This window comes from Cucumis sativus, chromosome 3 (assembly GCF_000004075.3).
Source record: "Cucumis sativus cultivar 9930 chromosome 3, Cucumber_9930_V3, whole genome shotgun sequence".
Taxonomy (NCBI): Eukaryota; Viridiplantae; Streptophyta; class Magnoliopsida; order Cucurbitales; family Cucurbitaceae; genus Cucumis; species Cucumis sativus.
The window spans coordinates 30,577,527-30,595,297 of NC_026657.2; the positions used below are offsets into that span (position 1 = coordinate 30,577,527).

The 17,771-nt window shown below is 28.8% G+C and overlaps 1 protein-coding gene across 1 annotated transcript; it reads right to left on the reverse strand.

The window, feature by feature from the left end:
- Positions 1-4,211: 4,211 nt before the first annotated feature.
- Positions 4,212-6,592, reverse strand: LOC101210169 (GRB10-interacting GYF protein 2). Its single transcript, XM_004137828.3, has 4 exons — positions 6,082-6,592; positions 5,037-5,147; positions 4,815-4,895; positions 4,212-4,555 (listed from the first exon to the last, which is right to left on the reverse strand). Exons 1-4 carry the CDS (start codon positions 6,316-6,318, stop codon positions 4,481-4,483), a joined length of 504 nt encoding a protein of 167 aa, XP_004137876.1. The 5' UTR covers positions 6,319-6,592; the 3' UTR covers positions 4,212-4,480.
- Positions 6,593-17,771: the final 11,179 nt, after the last annotated feature.

Genomic DNA, 17,771 nt, shown 5'->3' on the forward strand with positions numbered 1-17,771 from the left:
TACATACATATTTAATTAGTTTAATTTGGACAATATTGCATGTGGAAAGAGTTTATCTTTTATCAATCAGTTTCTCCCTATAGATTTAAAAAATTAAATAAGTTTCATATTTAATTAAGAAAGCTATTAACCTCTCTCTCTATATATGTGAAGGAATATATAAATATGTAAGGTCTACAAAGAGGGTTTTATTTTTTTAGAAGTCAAAGAAATGTTTCAAAAGAAATAAACAAAGTATTCTCTTTGAGTACCGCCACTCTTATGCAAACTTAAACATAGGCTTAATTAAGAGTTAAGATATAAATAAATCCTCCTACATTTGTATATTACTTTGCTCTTCATATTCACTATTTACTTTTTGTTTTTTAATTTTCTTTTCCTCCATTCATTAATGGTCCTCTTTCCTTATTTTTTAAAATTTTCATTATTCTTTGTTCACTCTACCACGGTTTCAAAATTAAAATAATGAAAATAAGATGATTTCAAAATTTTCTTCATTATTCATTCATCCACAAAGTTTAAAAAACACATATAAAAAACGAGTGATAGAAACAAAAGTCGAGTACCAATACACGTATTGAATAGACGGACTAAATCTACAATTTCAGTTTAACATGATAGGAAAATAATAATAATAATAATAAAAGTGGTAAAATCTTTTGTACACTTTATGATCAAATGAGTCGTACGTACAATTTTCCTCTAAAATATCACTGACCCTACAAATATTTCTTGTGGAATGAAATTTAAAAAATAAAAAGAAGCAACTAAAACAAATAATAATAATAATAATAATAAAGCATCATATTTTACAATTTCCAAAATAAAAATGGGACCCTGGAGGAAATTTAATATAGTTGGAGAAAACGACAAAAGGAAAAAAGAAAAAAGAAAAAGAAGAAGAAGGAGAAGAAGAGAGAGTGGGAGTGGGAGCGTCACATTTGGTGGAATGTGCACGTAAGCAGAAGAGTGGGGCCGAGAGGGGACGTTCTCGCACGTGTGCAAAGTTAAATTAGAAGTGTGAGAGACGGTGGGAAGTCTGTCTCTACCATGTCATGGGCCCCGCAACAACATGTAGTCAAAGTCAAACCCCCATGTAACGACGTCGCACCAACATCGTTAACACTTATATTCCTCTCCGCCTACTTATTAATTAAAACCAATACCAATAACAATTAATTAATTATTCTTATTTCCTTCTTTAATTTATTTCAATTAATAAAATACCCTTTCTCTCTCTCTCTCAGACTTAGAATCCAATGTTCAATTGGTCCCCACATAATTTTCCTAAGAAATAAATAAAACATTTTTTTCTTTACTTTTACTTCTTTTTCAATTTATATTTCTTTTAAAATAACTTCATTTCACTCTTTTTTTTTCACATCTTATTTCTATATTTCTCATTCAATTATACAAAATATTGATTCTTAACATAAAAAAACACAAATTATGAACCATTTCATAATTTTAATCTTTATTTCATACATAAATATGAAAGCTGGATTCTGTTTAATCACAAATTGTACTCATAAGAAACTTGCAATTTGGTGCTATTTTGTTGGGTTTAGACCTATTTTCTCTTGTTATAAAGAGAGACAAATTGATTGGATTCCATGTACTTTTTGTAATATAAAATACATGCCACATTTTTTCCGATCATTATTTTATTTCTTTCTTCTTACAATTTGTTTATTTTGTTACTTTTTCGAGGTCTCAATAAAAGTACAATATTATATTTTGGAGGGTTTTAAAGTGTCACTCTAACCAGGGATATGCATATCACAACTATTCATATGCAAAAGCCAATACTCCATATATGCTTACAAAAAAGAAAAAAACTTCTTCTTAATGGATCTACACTTTTTTTTTTTTTTTTTGTTGGCATCCATATGTTAATGTCATCCAAATATTCGAATTACATTCTTTCATTTTAACTGTCCACATTTTATAGTCTTCAAATCGATAACAACGCATGTGTCTTTTGTATTGAATTTATTGTGTGTATAAATAGAAAAAGTGAGATCACTTTTTTGTTTATATGTGAAACATAGTTCAAAGAATCTACTCAAGTTGTTTGGATGAATACAAAAATGAAGAATATTTATATCACCATCGCTTCTTTTCTCTCATTTGGCAGTTATATGGAATATTAAACTAAAATGCATACCTTAATACATCCTTCTACATCATACATTATACATAATTTTACATTTTTAGAATGAATATTATCTTTTGGATTCAAATTGTATAGGAAAGTTAATTAATTTGAAGTATTGCTATAATTCGATTCTGCTATGATAGGATAGGAAAATTTCACACATCATGTCTTTAGGGTTTTGTTATGCTAATTCTTGTGTAATTATTTGATTTAATAATTAAAGAAAATTATTTGGTTGAACAGTTACTGTCATACCAAAACCTGTTGTTTTATTGATGATGTATCCAACAACTAACAAAATAGATACTTTTTTAAAGTTATGGATATCATAAATAACAATTAGGTGCAATAATTTAAAAATTGACATATCAATAATTTGGATTATGATTTGATTTTTTTTTTTTTGTTTCAATCATATGTGTGTGATTATTTCATAATAATAGTTAGGGTTTGATAATGAAAGAACCTTTTGCACTGGATCTCAAGAATGGCGTCTTATAGAATTTCAGGAACTTAAATGGGCCAAGCCCAAATCTGATTAGTATGGAACAAACTCAAGGCCCATCTCTTAGATGTATATGAATAAGGTTTAGGGCTAATAATTGAGAGCAACATGCAAGTACGACAAAATCACCCAGGGAGTGTTTGGTTAGTATTAAAAAGAGTTAGAATTCAAACACCTCCTAATAGACTTCTTTTAGTGATAAATTCTACATTAACGACATGGTTTATACTAACACACTCTAGTAGTTAGAGCTAAATATTGCAATATTTGTAAATCATTTTACACAATGTTTTATCTTCAAATACTAGAGAGCTAATTGTTATATTTTCGATTTGTCCCTAAAAAGAAAGGGACTTATCTTCGTAAAATTAAATAAACGATGAATTGGGAGTGGAAACAAGGAACCATGCAAAAATTCTTTTTTAAAAAAATGTAATCAGACATATTCCTAAAAAATTAATATTTGACCTAATATTTTCAAGATTAGAGGGGGGGAAGAAGGTAATCTCAGTCAATAGTAATAAAATGAATAACAAAATTTTATTCTACAGAAGTTTGAGGTACCTTTGGGGTTACAATGCATTAGCTCAAAAGACTGATCAGGATTGGGCCCAACTCAGCCCCATTTCATGCCCTTTCAGTTACATACTTAGAGCCTTTATCGAATCGGGCCGGCCCATTTAAATTCCAAGTTCTATATCGTACAGGCCTTATCTGGGTCCATTTGCTTTGTACACGGGCCGCATCAACTACTAAGGCGATCGAGATCAATGGGCTCAACTATAGGCCCAACCAGGGAGGACAATCTTTTTTCTTTACGTATACATATGCATACATATTATGTGTATTTATTTATTTATTTATAACGTAACAAATGTAAGGTAGAGAATAAGGCTTCCACATCAAGAGAAAATAGAAAGACTTAAAACGCCTATCTAATGCCTTGTTTTGGTAAGACAAACAACCCGCAAGCTAACTACAATTTACTATTGCACGAAACAGAACCTGACAAATAATTATAATTCTTATAATGACAGTAATTTGTGAAACAAGTACAAAAGAAGTTTCAATGGTTATTATTTCAACTTAATAATGACCTAAGATTCCGATATAATTCGATCATTTTAAAAAACTATAGCAGTTCTATAAGAAATTGTTTTTCTTTTCTTAAGGCAACATATAACCCTTTCCTAGAGAACAACACAAATCAAACATTCCTATGTTTGAAACGAATGTGAGGCATACAACCAGAGCTTATATGTACCTAACAACTACTAGATACAAAAATTTGATACATCGACCAGTCACATTGTGACGAATCATCAAATAAAAATTTTCCCCTAAAAATAACTTGGGTTGTTCAAAGAGGTTAATCATAATGGTTAAGATGAAGATTTATTATTAAGCATTCATCAACAAACTTTGGTGATTTAGTAGTTTCTACATACAAATATTTAAGCTTTGACTAATTGGATTTTTCCTCTAATTTGAGAGAGAGATTGAGAAGTTGATGAGAAAAAGAGAGAAGAAAAGGAAAAAGAAAGGGGGAGATGAGTTACAAACCTGTTTATAGGGCAATTCCCTTCCTAAAATCAGTTAAAATGTTTTTGAGTAACTTCTCTAAAGGAAAAATAAACAAACAAGGACAAATTATAAAAATACACCCAAAACACAAGAGAACACCCAGATTTCAATAAATACACAAACAAGTCCTTTTTCTTCTTTATATTAAATACATCACACACACCAAAAGCCTAATAAACAGAGGGTTATCACTTTGTCATCCGTCACTCCAATCAATCAATCAATCAATTCAGTTACCGAATCGTATCTATGTTCTTACTCAGCTCCTCCAGCTTCTTCAGCCTCAACCTCTCACTTTCACTCACCAGCTGCCCACCAAAAAAACAAAACAAGTCAATCCATCAATTGAAACCCGAATGATAATACACGACGAGAACAAGAGTTTTACAACTAATGGAGGCCAAATCGATAAGATTTTTCAATCGCTGAACTGATGAGTCCAAATCAACAAGGTTCAAAATTTATTGAATAGCCTCCAGTTGTGCAAAATTTGGTTCCTATCACCCGGTTATTTATGACGTTTGACGTGCAGATGATGGAGAACGAAAGGAACTCAAGGGAACTTACCTCCATTAATTTCGTGATGAGCTGAACTTTTTCCTTGTTCTTGTCGTTAAAGGCTTCAAGGGCTTCCTTGTACTCTTTTTCCTATTACAGACAATACGAAAACCAGCTCAGTGGTCCTATCTGATATTGTAAGGTACAATAATTGAGATTCACAGAATGCAACATCATCTTATATGCTAGGCAATGCTTGTCCACACAGGTATTCCTTGCCCCAAATCTCACCTTCTTTTGACAAGTATGTCCCAGAGGCTTTAATTCCTTGTTTACAGCATCGATCTTTTTACGAACTTGTGCCACTTCCTTCCTCATTGGATCTGCCAGTGCCTCAAGTTCCTGGTGTATGTAAAATTCATCTGATTATCCGAAACAACAAGAACAACAAACAGAATCCAATTCGAAAACAACCAAAAATCTGACTAGTTGATCTTTACGGCGATTCTTCTATCAAATACATCCTTTATCCATAGAATAAAGTATCTGCTGTAACTATTTCTTCATATTTCTACTTCTGATATAAATCGTTGGACATTGCCATATAAACTCTTCTTCTACTAATTGCTTGTCCACCTAATCTAATCATAGAACTAAAAGATTCTTTGAACTAACCAACCACAGACGAACATCAAAGCATTGTAGATAATGTTTTAGCACCATAATCATCTACTCCTTGAATTCATGAGTAAATAGACTATGCAAATGAGAATCTCTCTTCTCTCTCAAGGGAATGAGGTGTTTTTTAAGCTCTTTCAACTGCTCTTGTTCCTTGACATGAAAAGGTTTGAAAACAACACAAAAATAAAAGGCTAAAATTCAGATCAGAGCCTCATTTTCAGGTAACTAAAGTAACGAAAATACACATACAAAATGGGACATTAGTCTAGAAAAGGTTATATGTTAAGAATGCAAGTCAAAATAATACAAAGAAACTTACAAATCTGACATAAAGCTGCTCCTAATTCCTTGATAAAACATTAATTTAATCCCAAATCCCATAGATAATAGAACTAAATCATGCAAAAGGGGTTAAGAACCCCTTGTCCTCAGACCTTTTTAGCAAATATTTCCCTCAAAATTACAGTCATATTGAAGAGATCTTCCACAATTTTATACCCAACTTTTCCCCCAAACCCACCAAATTCATGTAAAACACAGCAGAAAAGTTAAAAGCGTGTCTCAAAAACCAAAATCTAAGAAAAACCCATGAAAGATTTAAAGGTAAAAACCCTTAAAATGCTGTGAAAAAAAAAGAAAAGAAATCCCTCCTTACCTCACGGATGCAAGCAAGGCGTTTGGTTTCTTCTTCAACTCGGCCTAACTGAGCTTGAACCTTCTCTCTTACTTCCATCTTCTTCCTCTCGATCTCCTCTTCCTTAGCTCTGAAAGTGGAAAGAGCCGACCTGGAAATCTCTTCATCTTCCTTAGACAAATGGCTGCTGAAGCTTAAGCTTCCTGTGTTGTTCTGCACCATTAATTGTTGCTGTTGTTGAGCTTGTTCAGGCTGCATCCTGTTAACCCACAAAACCCTTGTTTCGTATTTCTTTGAATTTCCTTAAAAAAATTCCTCTGTTCTTCTGATTCTTCTTCTTCCTCTTCCTCCTCCTCCTCCTTTGTGTTTTCTGGGTTTGTTGCTTTTTCTCTCTCTTCTTTCGCTTTTGCTTTTGGAATGATGGGGTTTGTGCTGTATTTTCAATTTTTCTTTTCAGCTTGTGGGTTATGGGTATTGCTAAGTGCTTATAAAAACTAAGAATAGAATAGAAATGCCTTTTGAAAGTGCCCACCCCCCAGCCTCCTCCTTTTATTAAATACCATTTTCTTCCCTAAAAAAAGTTTGAAATTCTTTTTTTAATACATTTCATCCTTTTCCTTTCTTTAATAAAAATAAATAAATAAATAAATAAAACTAGCCGTTTAAACTAGGTTTTCATTTTCCATTACAAATATATATATAGTCTATATTTACGTGTACTTTAATAGTTTTACAATTACATATGAAAAAGTGTTAAATATTTATGTACAGTACAGACTTTGCTTTAAATTAAAACTAGGTGTAAGATTCTAATAAATTATAAGATGGAGTTTGAGATAAGGAAGCAACTAAAAAATCAAAGAAGTGTACAATTATATTTTAATAGTAAAATTGAAATTGAAAAAAAGCATAATAGAAAATAATATGTGTATAAAGACTAAAGAGTGAGAGTAAAACATAGATTTTATCCAAAATTAGTTTGAGGAAATTAAAGTGAAAATCCTAATTTAGTTATTATGGTTAAAAAAAGAGAAAAGAAAAGGAAGAGATTAATGTGTAAATAGAATAAAAAGGAAGAAAATATAAGAAAGGTGTTAGCTGAAAAGACCCAACTGCCAACCACTGCCACTGATGGAGATGTGATGCTCTATCCCAACTTTACTCTAAATTTATTTGTTTTTTCTCTCCTAAATTTTAAATTCCTTTCCCACAATATTCCAAAACCCACTTGATTGCAAAGTTTTTTTTTCCCTCCCTCCCTCTTTACCTATTCTCTGCATGCCTTATTATTTTACCACCACATCACATGAAACCCCATTCCAATTATTATGAATAATTTTAGATTTCAGAATTTAAAACCTATTATTTTTTAGTAACATTATATATTTTTTTCTCTTTTAAAATTTTGTTATTTAATTTGAAGATAGAAATTGATAGTGTTATAAAAATGGTATAAATAATGGAATGGGATTGGTTACTTTACAAGTTGGTAAAGGAGCAAACTTCAACTAACTTTGCTGTCCAACTCCCTACACATGTGCATAACCCAACCCCTCTCTCTCTCTCTCTATATATATATATGAATACTATCATTCCAAACATTTTTCATAATAATTCAATAGAATTGGAACATCTTTCTAAAAAAATCCCAAATGAAAACTTATGAACATTTTTTTTAGTGGATCTATAAACATGTTTCTGTCTCTAAGCAATGATTGGAAATTTGGAAGTCACATAATGTCTTCATATATTTTTTTTTCTAACTTTTATGGAGAATTATTTTTTAGATTTTGAGAGTTATCAATACATAGGCCCCATTTTGATACCATCTTTATTTTTTAGAAATTAGGGTTTATGTGTTAATGTTGTTTTTTTAAAACAAAAATTGAAATCTTAATAAAAGGAATCATTAATTTGGAAACTTCTTAAACAAAAGATTATTTGATTGGGAGTATTTAAAGACATTTTTAAAAGGGTAAAATGGGAAGAGAAGGAAATTATTGATAAATTAATAAACTTACTTTACAAAAGTAGAGGTCTAATAAATAAATAAATAAACAAATCCTAAAAGAATCCATTTTATTTGTGTCAAAAGTTGTACACTAAAGACTTTACAACTCTACACACCCAATCATCTTCTGATTTACTTTTAATGTCTCTTTTTAAATTAGTTTTAGGTTAATTAAAATGCAATTGGTTACTTTGTTTTTTTTTATATATATACTTTTGATAAATCTCGAATTTAGTCTTTTATCGTTGATTTTTTAAAAAAAATTGTTACTCGTAAGTATTTTTTACCAAAATTTTAAAACATATTCATGTTTTATTTTTTTTTTAAGCTAATTTTGGTAAATTCTATCATTCCACAACTAAATTTAAGATTTATGAAAAATATTCATATTATAATTGGACAAATTTTGTAAACGATAATCATAGTTTTCCATATATATATATTTAGAGAATGCATGAGAGATAACGAGGCGAAAGCAAAAAGCACTTTTGAAAAGCATTGTTGAGAGGGAAAATCTCCTTTGAGTGTCGACGAAGGGTACATTTATTATTGTTTTAAAAAAACGTAATAGAATGTACGAGGTATATAAACTTTCTACCATCTATTTGAGCATAATGTAGTAGTTCAAATCATTAATTGTTTATCCTAAAAGCGAATAATTTGATCTCCTTCCTATTCTCTTTAATTTAAAAAATATATGTATCAAGATGAGTTTAGCTCATTGACATAATCTTTTATCTTTTGAGGCGAGAGTTCGATCGTCGATCTCCACAATTATTGTATTAAGAAGATTTTAAAAATTATGGATCATAATTTATATTTTAGTATCTTAAATTAGTAGATTGGGAATGAGACTTTATATAATTTCATATAAATTTATATAAAATTTTATTTGATTTGTCATTTCGTACTACTTTTCTTTCTTTGATACTGGTATTGATTTGTTCATCGATATTGATCACTCTTGCCATCAAGAAAAAGTATGAGTTAGAGCATTTCTTTCTTTTTCAACAACTATCCAAATGGAATAAAGAAAAAGAAAGTGGAGTAACCAAGATGCTATTTCAATGTTGCTATCAGCTTACCTCATAAAAAGATTAATATATAAAGAAACGAAGATACACTAAGATTTAAAGAAAAAAGTGTAGCGTCTCAATTAAAATGATCTATTTTTAGAAGTTCAAATAAGATTTGACCTAACTTTTGAAAACCTTAATTAGTCTTTTTTTTTTTTTTTAATCTTCTACGTATGTTATCGCGCAACATGAAATTACCAAATAACCAAAACATGCACGTGTGAGGTGCGAATATCTCACTTTGCCTATCCTCCTCATTTTCTATGGTAAAAAATATTCGATTCTTGCTCTCATTTCCATCGTTATCTTCACATCTAAAAAAAAAGACTTTTGATCTGGAAATCCGAAGACCACTCTCAACCAAAAAAGAGGCAAATAGCAACCAAAACAATATATTTCATCCATGTTCAACGTAACTTGTAGATTTGATTTTTTTTATAAAAAGAATAATTGCACATGAAAAGGAATATGAATTTTTTTAAAACAGGGAGAAGCGAGATCAAGAACGAGAGTCAAGGAGTGAAGGTCATCTCCTATACATTTTTGGTCGATTCAATAGTTTCAATCAAAGGAAGGAAAAAGTAAAACAAAACATAAATATTTTTAAAAATTAAGTCAAATCTTTTTGTTGAGATAGTTTATACCTGCAATAGAGTATTGGTAAGAAATTGGATATTAGGTCAAATAATTTGAGAATTGACGAAAAAATAATTTGTTTTTACACCTAAAAACAAAGATTTAGGTGTAAAGGGAAGAGTCGTTGGCGAAAAAAGGATGAGCTGCCAACCAAAAGAAAAGAGGAAAGGGAAACAAAGTATAAATAATTTTAGAGATCAGTATGGGTTTGAAGGAATCTAATTAAGTCTTAAGAGCCAAGTCATCCATTCCAACACACAACACCTTATTGCCATTCTAAACTTTTTTCTTTTAAATATTTCTCTCTCTCCTAATTCTGTTTAGTATCTTCTCTTTCGACTTAAACCACTTTATAATTCTCATAATTGAGTCAAAAAGTGTTATCACTAATAATTTCTCTCTCTAATCCACAATCAAATTGTGCCCGTTTTAGTTATTTTTTAATTAATTAAATGAAACGTTAGATAAGTGACTCTTTTAAAATTAAATGATATGTCTTGTTATATATTAACCAATAAATTGAAGAGTGTGTTTGAATTGACTTGAAAAAAATATTTATTTATTTGAACACTTTTGTTCAAAAATTATTTTGAGTTATTCTCAAATATTGTAAGTTTGTTCAACATAAATTAAATACTTTAATTATATATATATACTTTTAATTAGCTATAGTTAAGTAAGGTTTTGAAGTACTGACAAAAAATGGTATTATATATATATACTTTTAATTAGCTATAGTTAAGTAAGGTTTTGAAGTACTGACAAAAAATGTTGAAAGCTTAACTAAAGTTTCAATGGATAATCATTATAATGTTATTTTTTAAAAAAAATTCAAACATAAAAACATCTATTCAACTTCTAAACGGGGTGTTTAGTTTATACCCTTTCTACTAATATTGTTAAAGTTAAAGATGAAATTTACTTTTAGGAAGGTAAAATAAATAAGCTTAATTTGAAAAAAGAAAAAGAAAAAACTTAAATAAATACTAAATATAAAACCAGATTTTGGAAATAGAGAAATAGTTTGCTTACTGAAGGAAATAAAAAACAACCAAAGCAGTAAACAACACCAACCAAGACAAAAATAACAACAAAACAATAACAAAATTAAATCTCCCAATGAGACAAATTAACGGAAAAACAATTATTTGAAATTATTCTTCAAAACATGATCACACCAAACTAACAAACAAAACAAACAGTCAAAATTAAAAATAATGAAATTCTATATACAAACAATAGTAGCAAACATTTTTAACAAGTTCATATTCAAATCATTTAATATTACGAAAAAAATTATATGTCATTAACAACATGACGACATGTGAACATGTTAGTTAGTATTATTATTTTTGTAAATATTTAATTTTTCAAATTACTGTTTTTTTGGCACATTGCACCCAATTTTAAAAGAAACTGGTTTCTAAAAGTGTAGGTTGTATACCCCTATTGTTAGACCACATCCCTAATTTGAAGTGCATTTGATTTCTTTTTGTATATATTGTTGAATTATACTCAAAATTTATATTAAAAGTACAAAATTAAATAGTGACCAATTTTTTTTAAAAAAGATCTGACTTAATTACAAATTAAAAAAAAAAAGAAGCAAAACTGCAAAAGAATTACAAATCTTCCAATGAATGGAATAGTGACGAATTAATTTTCTTTTTCTTAGGAAAGGACTCGTGTGTTACTGTTTCTCTGTTAGATAGAAATAGAGAATCTTTATTATAAGGTTTTTTTTTTTCTTTCTAAAAAGTTAAGTTAGTGATTATTTTTAAAACCCACATATACTACAATTATTGATTATGTTTCTTGGGACAATATCCTTTTAAATAGTTTGATAGGTTGTACCATATATTAAAATCAGATTTTCTAAATCTTTCAAAATTTAGTTAGTTGTATTGTCCATTCATGATACATACATACATATCATCAGGATCACTAAATTTAATTAGAATACATATATACAAAATGAAGAAATAAAAAACTTTTGTCGGTGTCAAAGGCCGATATGAAAGTGGAGGCCTAACACTCTTTTCTTTCCATGACCCAATTTCTATTATTTTAATCCCAAATTCCATTTCCTTTTCTTAAATTTTAAAATTATTATACATAACAAATAAAATTTTAAACAAAATGTGCACACTCAATGTTTATAAAGTCAATCTTTCAAAAACGTAAGGTAGAGATAAAAGTTTGTATTCAAAAAATGACTAATTCAAACCATATTGGTTTTTCAAATTGTTTCTAAGTATTTTGTACATTTACTTGAATAGTTCTTTGATTTAGAAGAAATACACAATGACATCAAGTTGAACATATTCATAGAAGGACTTTGGTGATGGATGAAGTATCTATAATTTTAAAAATCTTTCTTATCAATTCAAGCATTATTTTCATTTTCAGATAACATAATAAAATAGAGAGAGAAAATCAATTATTACCTAAACTTATCACACTTTTTCAATTTCATCAAATAAGGTCTATCGTGCGTTTTCAATTTCATCAAAATCATTTATACAATAATACTAATTCACATCAACTAATTTTAATAAAAACCAATTTGATAATATAGCTAAACTTAACTAATTTAAGTTGTATTTGAATTAAGCATGCAATGAGTTTGTCAAAATAAATTCACATAAAGTAGAGTAAAAACATAGCTTTAATGTTAAGATGACAAGATTTGTTCACTTAACTACCGTAATAATCACAAGTGGATAAGTATAGTGTAAAAATTGATTTTAGGTGAACTTAAAAAGATTGACTTGATGTCTTTTAAGTGAAAATAATTTCCCCTAAAATAGGTACTAAACCATAAGTAATAAGAGGACATGAATACAACTACATAAGTCAACATCTGTTTTTTTTATATATATGCAAAAAAGGTCCAAACAATTAAAAAAAAGGAACGAATAACAATTTTGTTTCCTGTGCTATTAAAAAAAACAATTAAATTGTACTAAGAAAATAATTATGTAAAATTTGACCAAATTATAAAGTGGAAAAGAAAAGAAAATGAACGGCTAGGATTAAAAAGTGAGGTTCAAAGCTGACCCCAGGAATCTCCAGGTGGGGGCAGGGAAACGGTTGTTGATTCTCACCTTTAATGGCATGCGATCTGCTCATCATCATTTCATTATATCCATTTTCGGAAATTAATCTTTCTGCTTTTTTTTTTTTTTCTTTACTTACTACAATTTCAATTTTTTGCTATACTAAAAATACTTTGAACAAATAACATTACAATTCATCTCTCTAATTGTTATCATCTCCCTATAACTAAATACTACTTAGTCATATTTTTTACCTTCGACAAATATAATCTAATTCTATACCTACATTGTTACTAGTTGTATTCTGTTACTTAATTCCTTTATCTTTAATACCAACCTTCCTTCAATTCCTACATTTTATTTTTCTGCATTCTATTTTTAACCCTACCTCGTCTCATACATAAAAACTAAAAGTTTAAATTTGTTACTTCAAAACAATATTATATAAATAAAAAAGGTGAATTTAGCCATAAAAAAAGAATTAATATACACATGGCATCAATGTGACAACAACGGTCTATGAATAAAACATCTTCTTTTTCTTGTTTCAATTTTTTTCCTATTGAAATTAATGTAATTATAAGTTTAGTCTATGATATATTTAAATCTATTGATTTGGATCCGTAAAAGTCAAAAAGCATTTGATACTCTTGAAATTTTAATTTTCTATCTTTTAAACTTATAAATTCTTCCATAAATCTTTAAATTTTTAGTTTTTGTATCTAAAAATCTATAACTATTTAATTCTATGTGTAACATATTTATGAGAACTTAACTGATTTAAGATAAAATATTAAAAATTTAGATGCTAAAATTTAACTTTAAATCCGTAAAGGGACGTATAAGTTTAAAAAACAGCTTATCTAAGCTATTAAATTTGAAATTTAAAATTTGAAGACTTATTAGATGTTTTTTAAATTTCAAACACTCGTTTTACACCCAACTAAAAATTAAATTTTAAATTCCAAATAACCTTTTTGACACAAATTTAATAGTTTTCAAACTTTTATTATTAGTACTTCCTTTTTTTTTTCATACTCCCTTCTATCTAACAGTACTGTCAATCAATCATTGACAGAAAATCAATGCAATTTATTTCAGCAGGTACACCTCAACATTACAAAAAACAATTAATTACAACAATTTAAGAGCCATAAATATTAGCTTAGAAAGAAATTCATGGGCTAAGAAAAAATTAAATAAAATTGGTCTAACCAAGCTTAGCCTAATGGCCAATGACATTATCTCATTTCGTAAAGATTGAAGCTTCAACATATCATTCCTCTTAATAAAAAAAAATCTTATCTAAAATTAGTAGTTGAGTGCTCAAATTATTATAATATAGTATTTAAAAAATAAATTAAATGGTTAACCCAAAAATTAGGCATTGACTTAAAAAGACAGAATGTTTGGTCAACCAAAAAAAAAGTGTTTGAAAATTAATTAATTAAGAAATATAATAGAAGAAGAAAAAGGGGAAATGAATAAATGAATTGATAAAGAAATAAAATAGAGAAGCGTTTTAGTTGAACTATAGGATTTGTTTGAGGTTAGAGATCTCACCAATAAATTTTGTCCCTATATGCTTCAACTGCCAATATCTGCAACCAAAACGCACCCTTATTTAACGTTATTTAAAATTCAATTAATTGTTACTATTTTTTATATATATATATATATATATATTTTAAATGCCGTCTCGGACGGCGCCGTTGTGAGTCAAATTGAACGGCCCAAGTGGGCCATACGGCCCATTGTATGGGTCAGCTTTTTAGAACAGATATTGTCGCTGCACTTTTTTTCCAATTATACCCTCCTTCTTTTATTAGTTTCCCAATTATACCATTTCATTTGGATTTCAATTCTTCTCCTTTTCCGTTTTGGCCTTTGGTGGATTGGGTTTCATCATCCAAGAACTTGATGAATTAGAATGTGTATGAAAAACAATACATTCTAACGGTCGTTTGAAGTCAAGAAAGAAATGTTGTAAATAGGGAATGAAAAAGATAGGTGATGGATCAACATGACAAAAAGATGATAAGAGTGTAAGTATAGCCATTGATTTGCATTCCGTTTATATGGAAAATAGAATTGAAACGATGAGGAAATAAAGCATGTGTAGAAGAGGGCATAATGAGCTTGGATCGTGAATTGGACTCCAAAAGATAGTTATAAGAGAGAGCAGTTTCGGACTTGGTCAATTCTTGCCGGGTTGTTAACTTTGGGGTAGTGAAAGAAAGCCCAATTGAAGTTGGGTCCAAATGGTGATGAAACGTGGTCCAATGAGAAGGTGAGAGGTAAGTTGGTGTTAGAATAGAAGTGAATGCAGCAGAGAGAAGTGGAGGAGGGGAAATAGGGGTAGGAGGAGAGCGTGAAAATAAAAATTAAGAACGTGAAGAAAAGTCACGTGGAGTCACGTGGATACCTCGCGTGCCGGCGTGCTTTTTTCTTTTCTTTTCTTCTTTTTTTTTTTCTCTCTCACACATCAAAAAATAAAAAATAAAGGGAAAAAGGACCCACGTGAGCAGCTGTGGGTTCTGACATGGTTTATTTATTTATATTTTTGTGTATTTTTTGAAAATTTTCTGACAAAATTTGAGACTGTCGTATGCTCTCTCTCTCTCTCTCTCTCTCTCTCTCTCTCTGCCTGAGGCATGTGAGAGTGTGACACCATCCCCTTTCAATTTCTCTACTTATTTATCCTAAACTTATACATTTAATCTTCCAACTATCCCCAACATCGAATTTCTACCCCTTTCTATATCAATTCATTTTAAACTTTCATTCATGAATTTTGTTGTTTTTATTTATTCTCTCAATGTTTAAAAGAAAAATACTTGTCACCTTACTCATCTATAATAATATGTAATTGAAATTCGTTTACTTGAATTATTTCTAGTCATACTCAATTTAACATTTTGCAAATGTAATTTGATTACGATTAATATAGCTTACTTTGCAATTACAATTTGAATGATTGATGTAATATCATTAAACTACCGTTTTAGTTTAAATATACTTACATCCAACAACAGTGAAACCTCAAGTTTGCAAACATCACATTGTCTTCTTACCATTACTATTCAGAGTTAATCAACAACAATTACAATACGTAACCAATTCAAAATTCGTTCGATATGAAAACAGTAAATAATGTCTCTATAACGATATATGAGGAAAGAAACAAAACAATCATTCAAAATTCAAAATTCAAAATTTTCTAGAGAAAAATCAATTTATTTTCACCTAATTCTGAAACACCATCAAAATAATTACTCATGAATATAAAAATTAATTGTTTTTACGACCATGTAATACAAATAAATAACAATTATAATTAAATGGGACCAACATTTCAAATAAAATTATATGATTCCCCGAAAATAAACGTAGTCTAATTTACAAATATAATTCCAAAAAATGTTTTAGAAAAAATCTAAAAAGTAAAAATCATAAAATGATGTATGTTAAGTTAAAAAAAAGAAAAGAAAAGAAATTTCCTGTAAATAGCACACTGGTGTGAATATTTAAAAAATATAACAAATATTTAGATTATATAAATGATAGATATTATTTTGTTATATATTTTGGTTAAGATATGATGTATTTTTAATAATTAAGAAAAAGAAGGAAATGGGAAAAGAGGTGTAAGTTGAAGAAAAGTATTTAGGGAAGTAATAATGTGTGGGGAAGTTGAAGAAAAACATTTGTGTGAAGGGAAAAAGAGGATAGAGACGAATTAGATGACGTGGAGGATGAATGTGGGACCCAAATAAGAGATAGGCATCATAGACTCTCTAAGGCATAGGTGGGTGTGAAGAGCAGAGCAATGGATCCCAAGATCAAGATGTGTGTGTGTGTGTCTCTCTCTCTCTCTCTCTCCTTCTTCTTAACCTTCCATTTCGGCTTTTTTTTCTTTTCCCCCTCACACTTCTCTCTTAATATTTCGCTTCCCTACTTTCTTTTTATAACATTCTAACCCTTTTCTATCTCAACAAATCAAAATAATCTCATACTATAAACAATAATTTTAACTATTATAATAACACACAAGTGCTATCAAACTTTAGTGGTTCTACCCATTCGTTTGTGATCTTTACCTTTGCAATGATCGGACCAATTGTTAACTAAAAACAAATGGTAGTAAAGAATAACAATACACTTTTGATCCCAACTTTGGGTTTAGTACGGTTTTAGTATGAGTTTTCAAATCATACCAACAATTGAAACTTAAATTTTTACTGTATAATCAATTTTACTTTATTACACTCAACCATTTTTTTTTATTAATATCGAGATGCAAATATATTTTCCATTTTCTTTCCTATCCTTTTCCGTTCTTCCACTTCCTGTTAACATCACTGTGAAGTTCTTAACAATGGTTTTCATTTTTTTTTTTTTTAAATTTAGTATTTACATTCTTAATCAAATTTTGAAAGCAAAACAAAATTTTAAAAGCTATAAAAAACTTTCTGTCCTGTTCCATTCAAAACTTGGCTTCAATTTTAAAGCTGTGTCTCCAAAAATTAGATAGCAAAATTAAATAAAACAACTGATGAAAATAATGTTTATAACTTTCATTTTCATAAACTAAATTAAACCGTAAGTATAATCACGTGAGAAAAGTAAAACTATTTTCACTCTTAATCAACAAAAAGTAATTAAGTGTTTTGTTTGTTTTAATTTCTCAAATTATTTGAAAGACTAACCGTTTTTTAAGAAAATTAATTTACGTGTTTAATAAAAGACAATCTTTAAAACAATCGATACAACTATCATACATGCATACATGTATATGATTAAAACATTTTTTCTAAAAAACAATCCATTCAAAATTGATTATTCGATAAGTATTTGAGGGAATATTATTTAATGGTTAATTATTTAGGATTTAGAGAATCGTTTTATTTTTTAAAATATAGTAAAAAT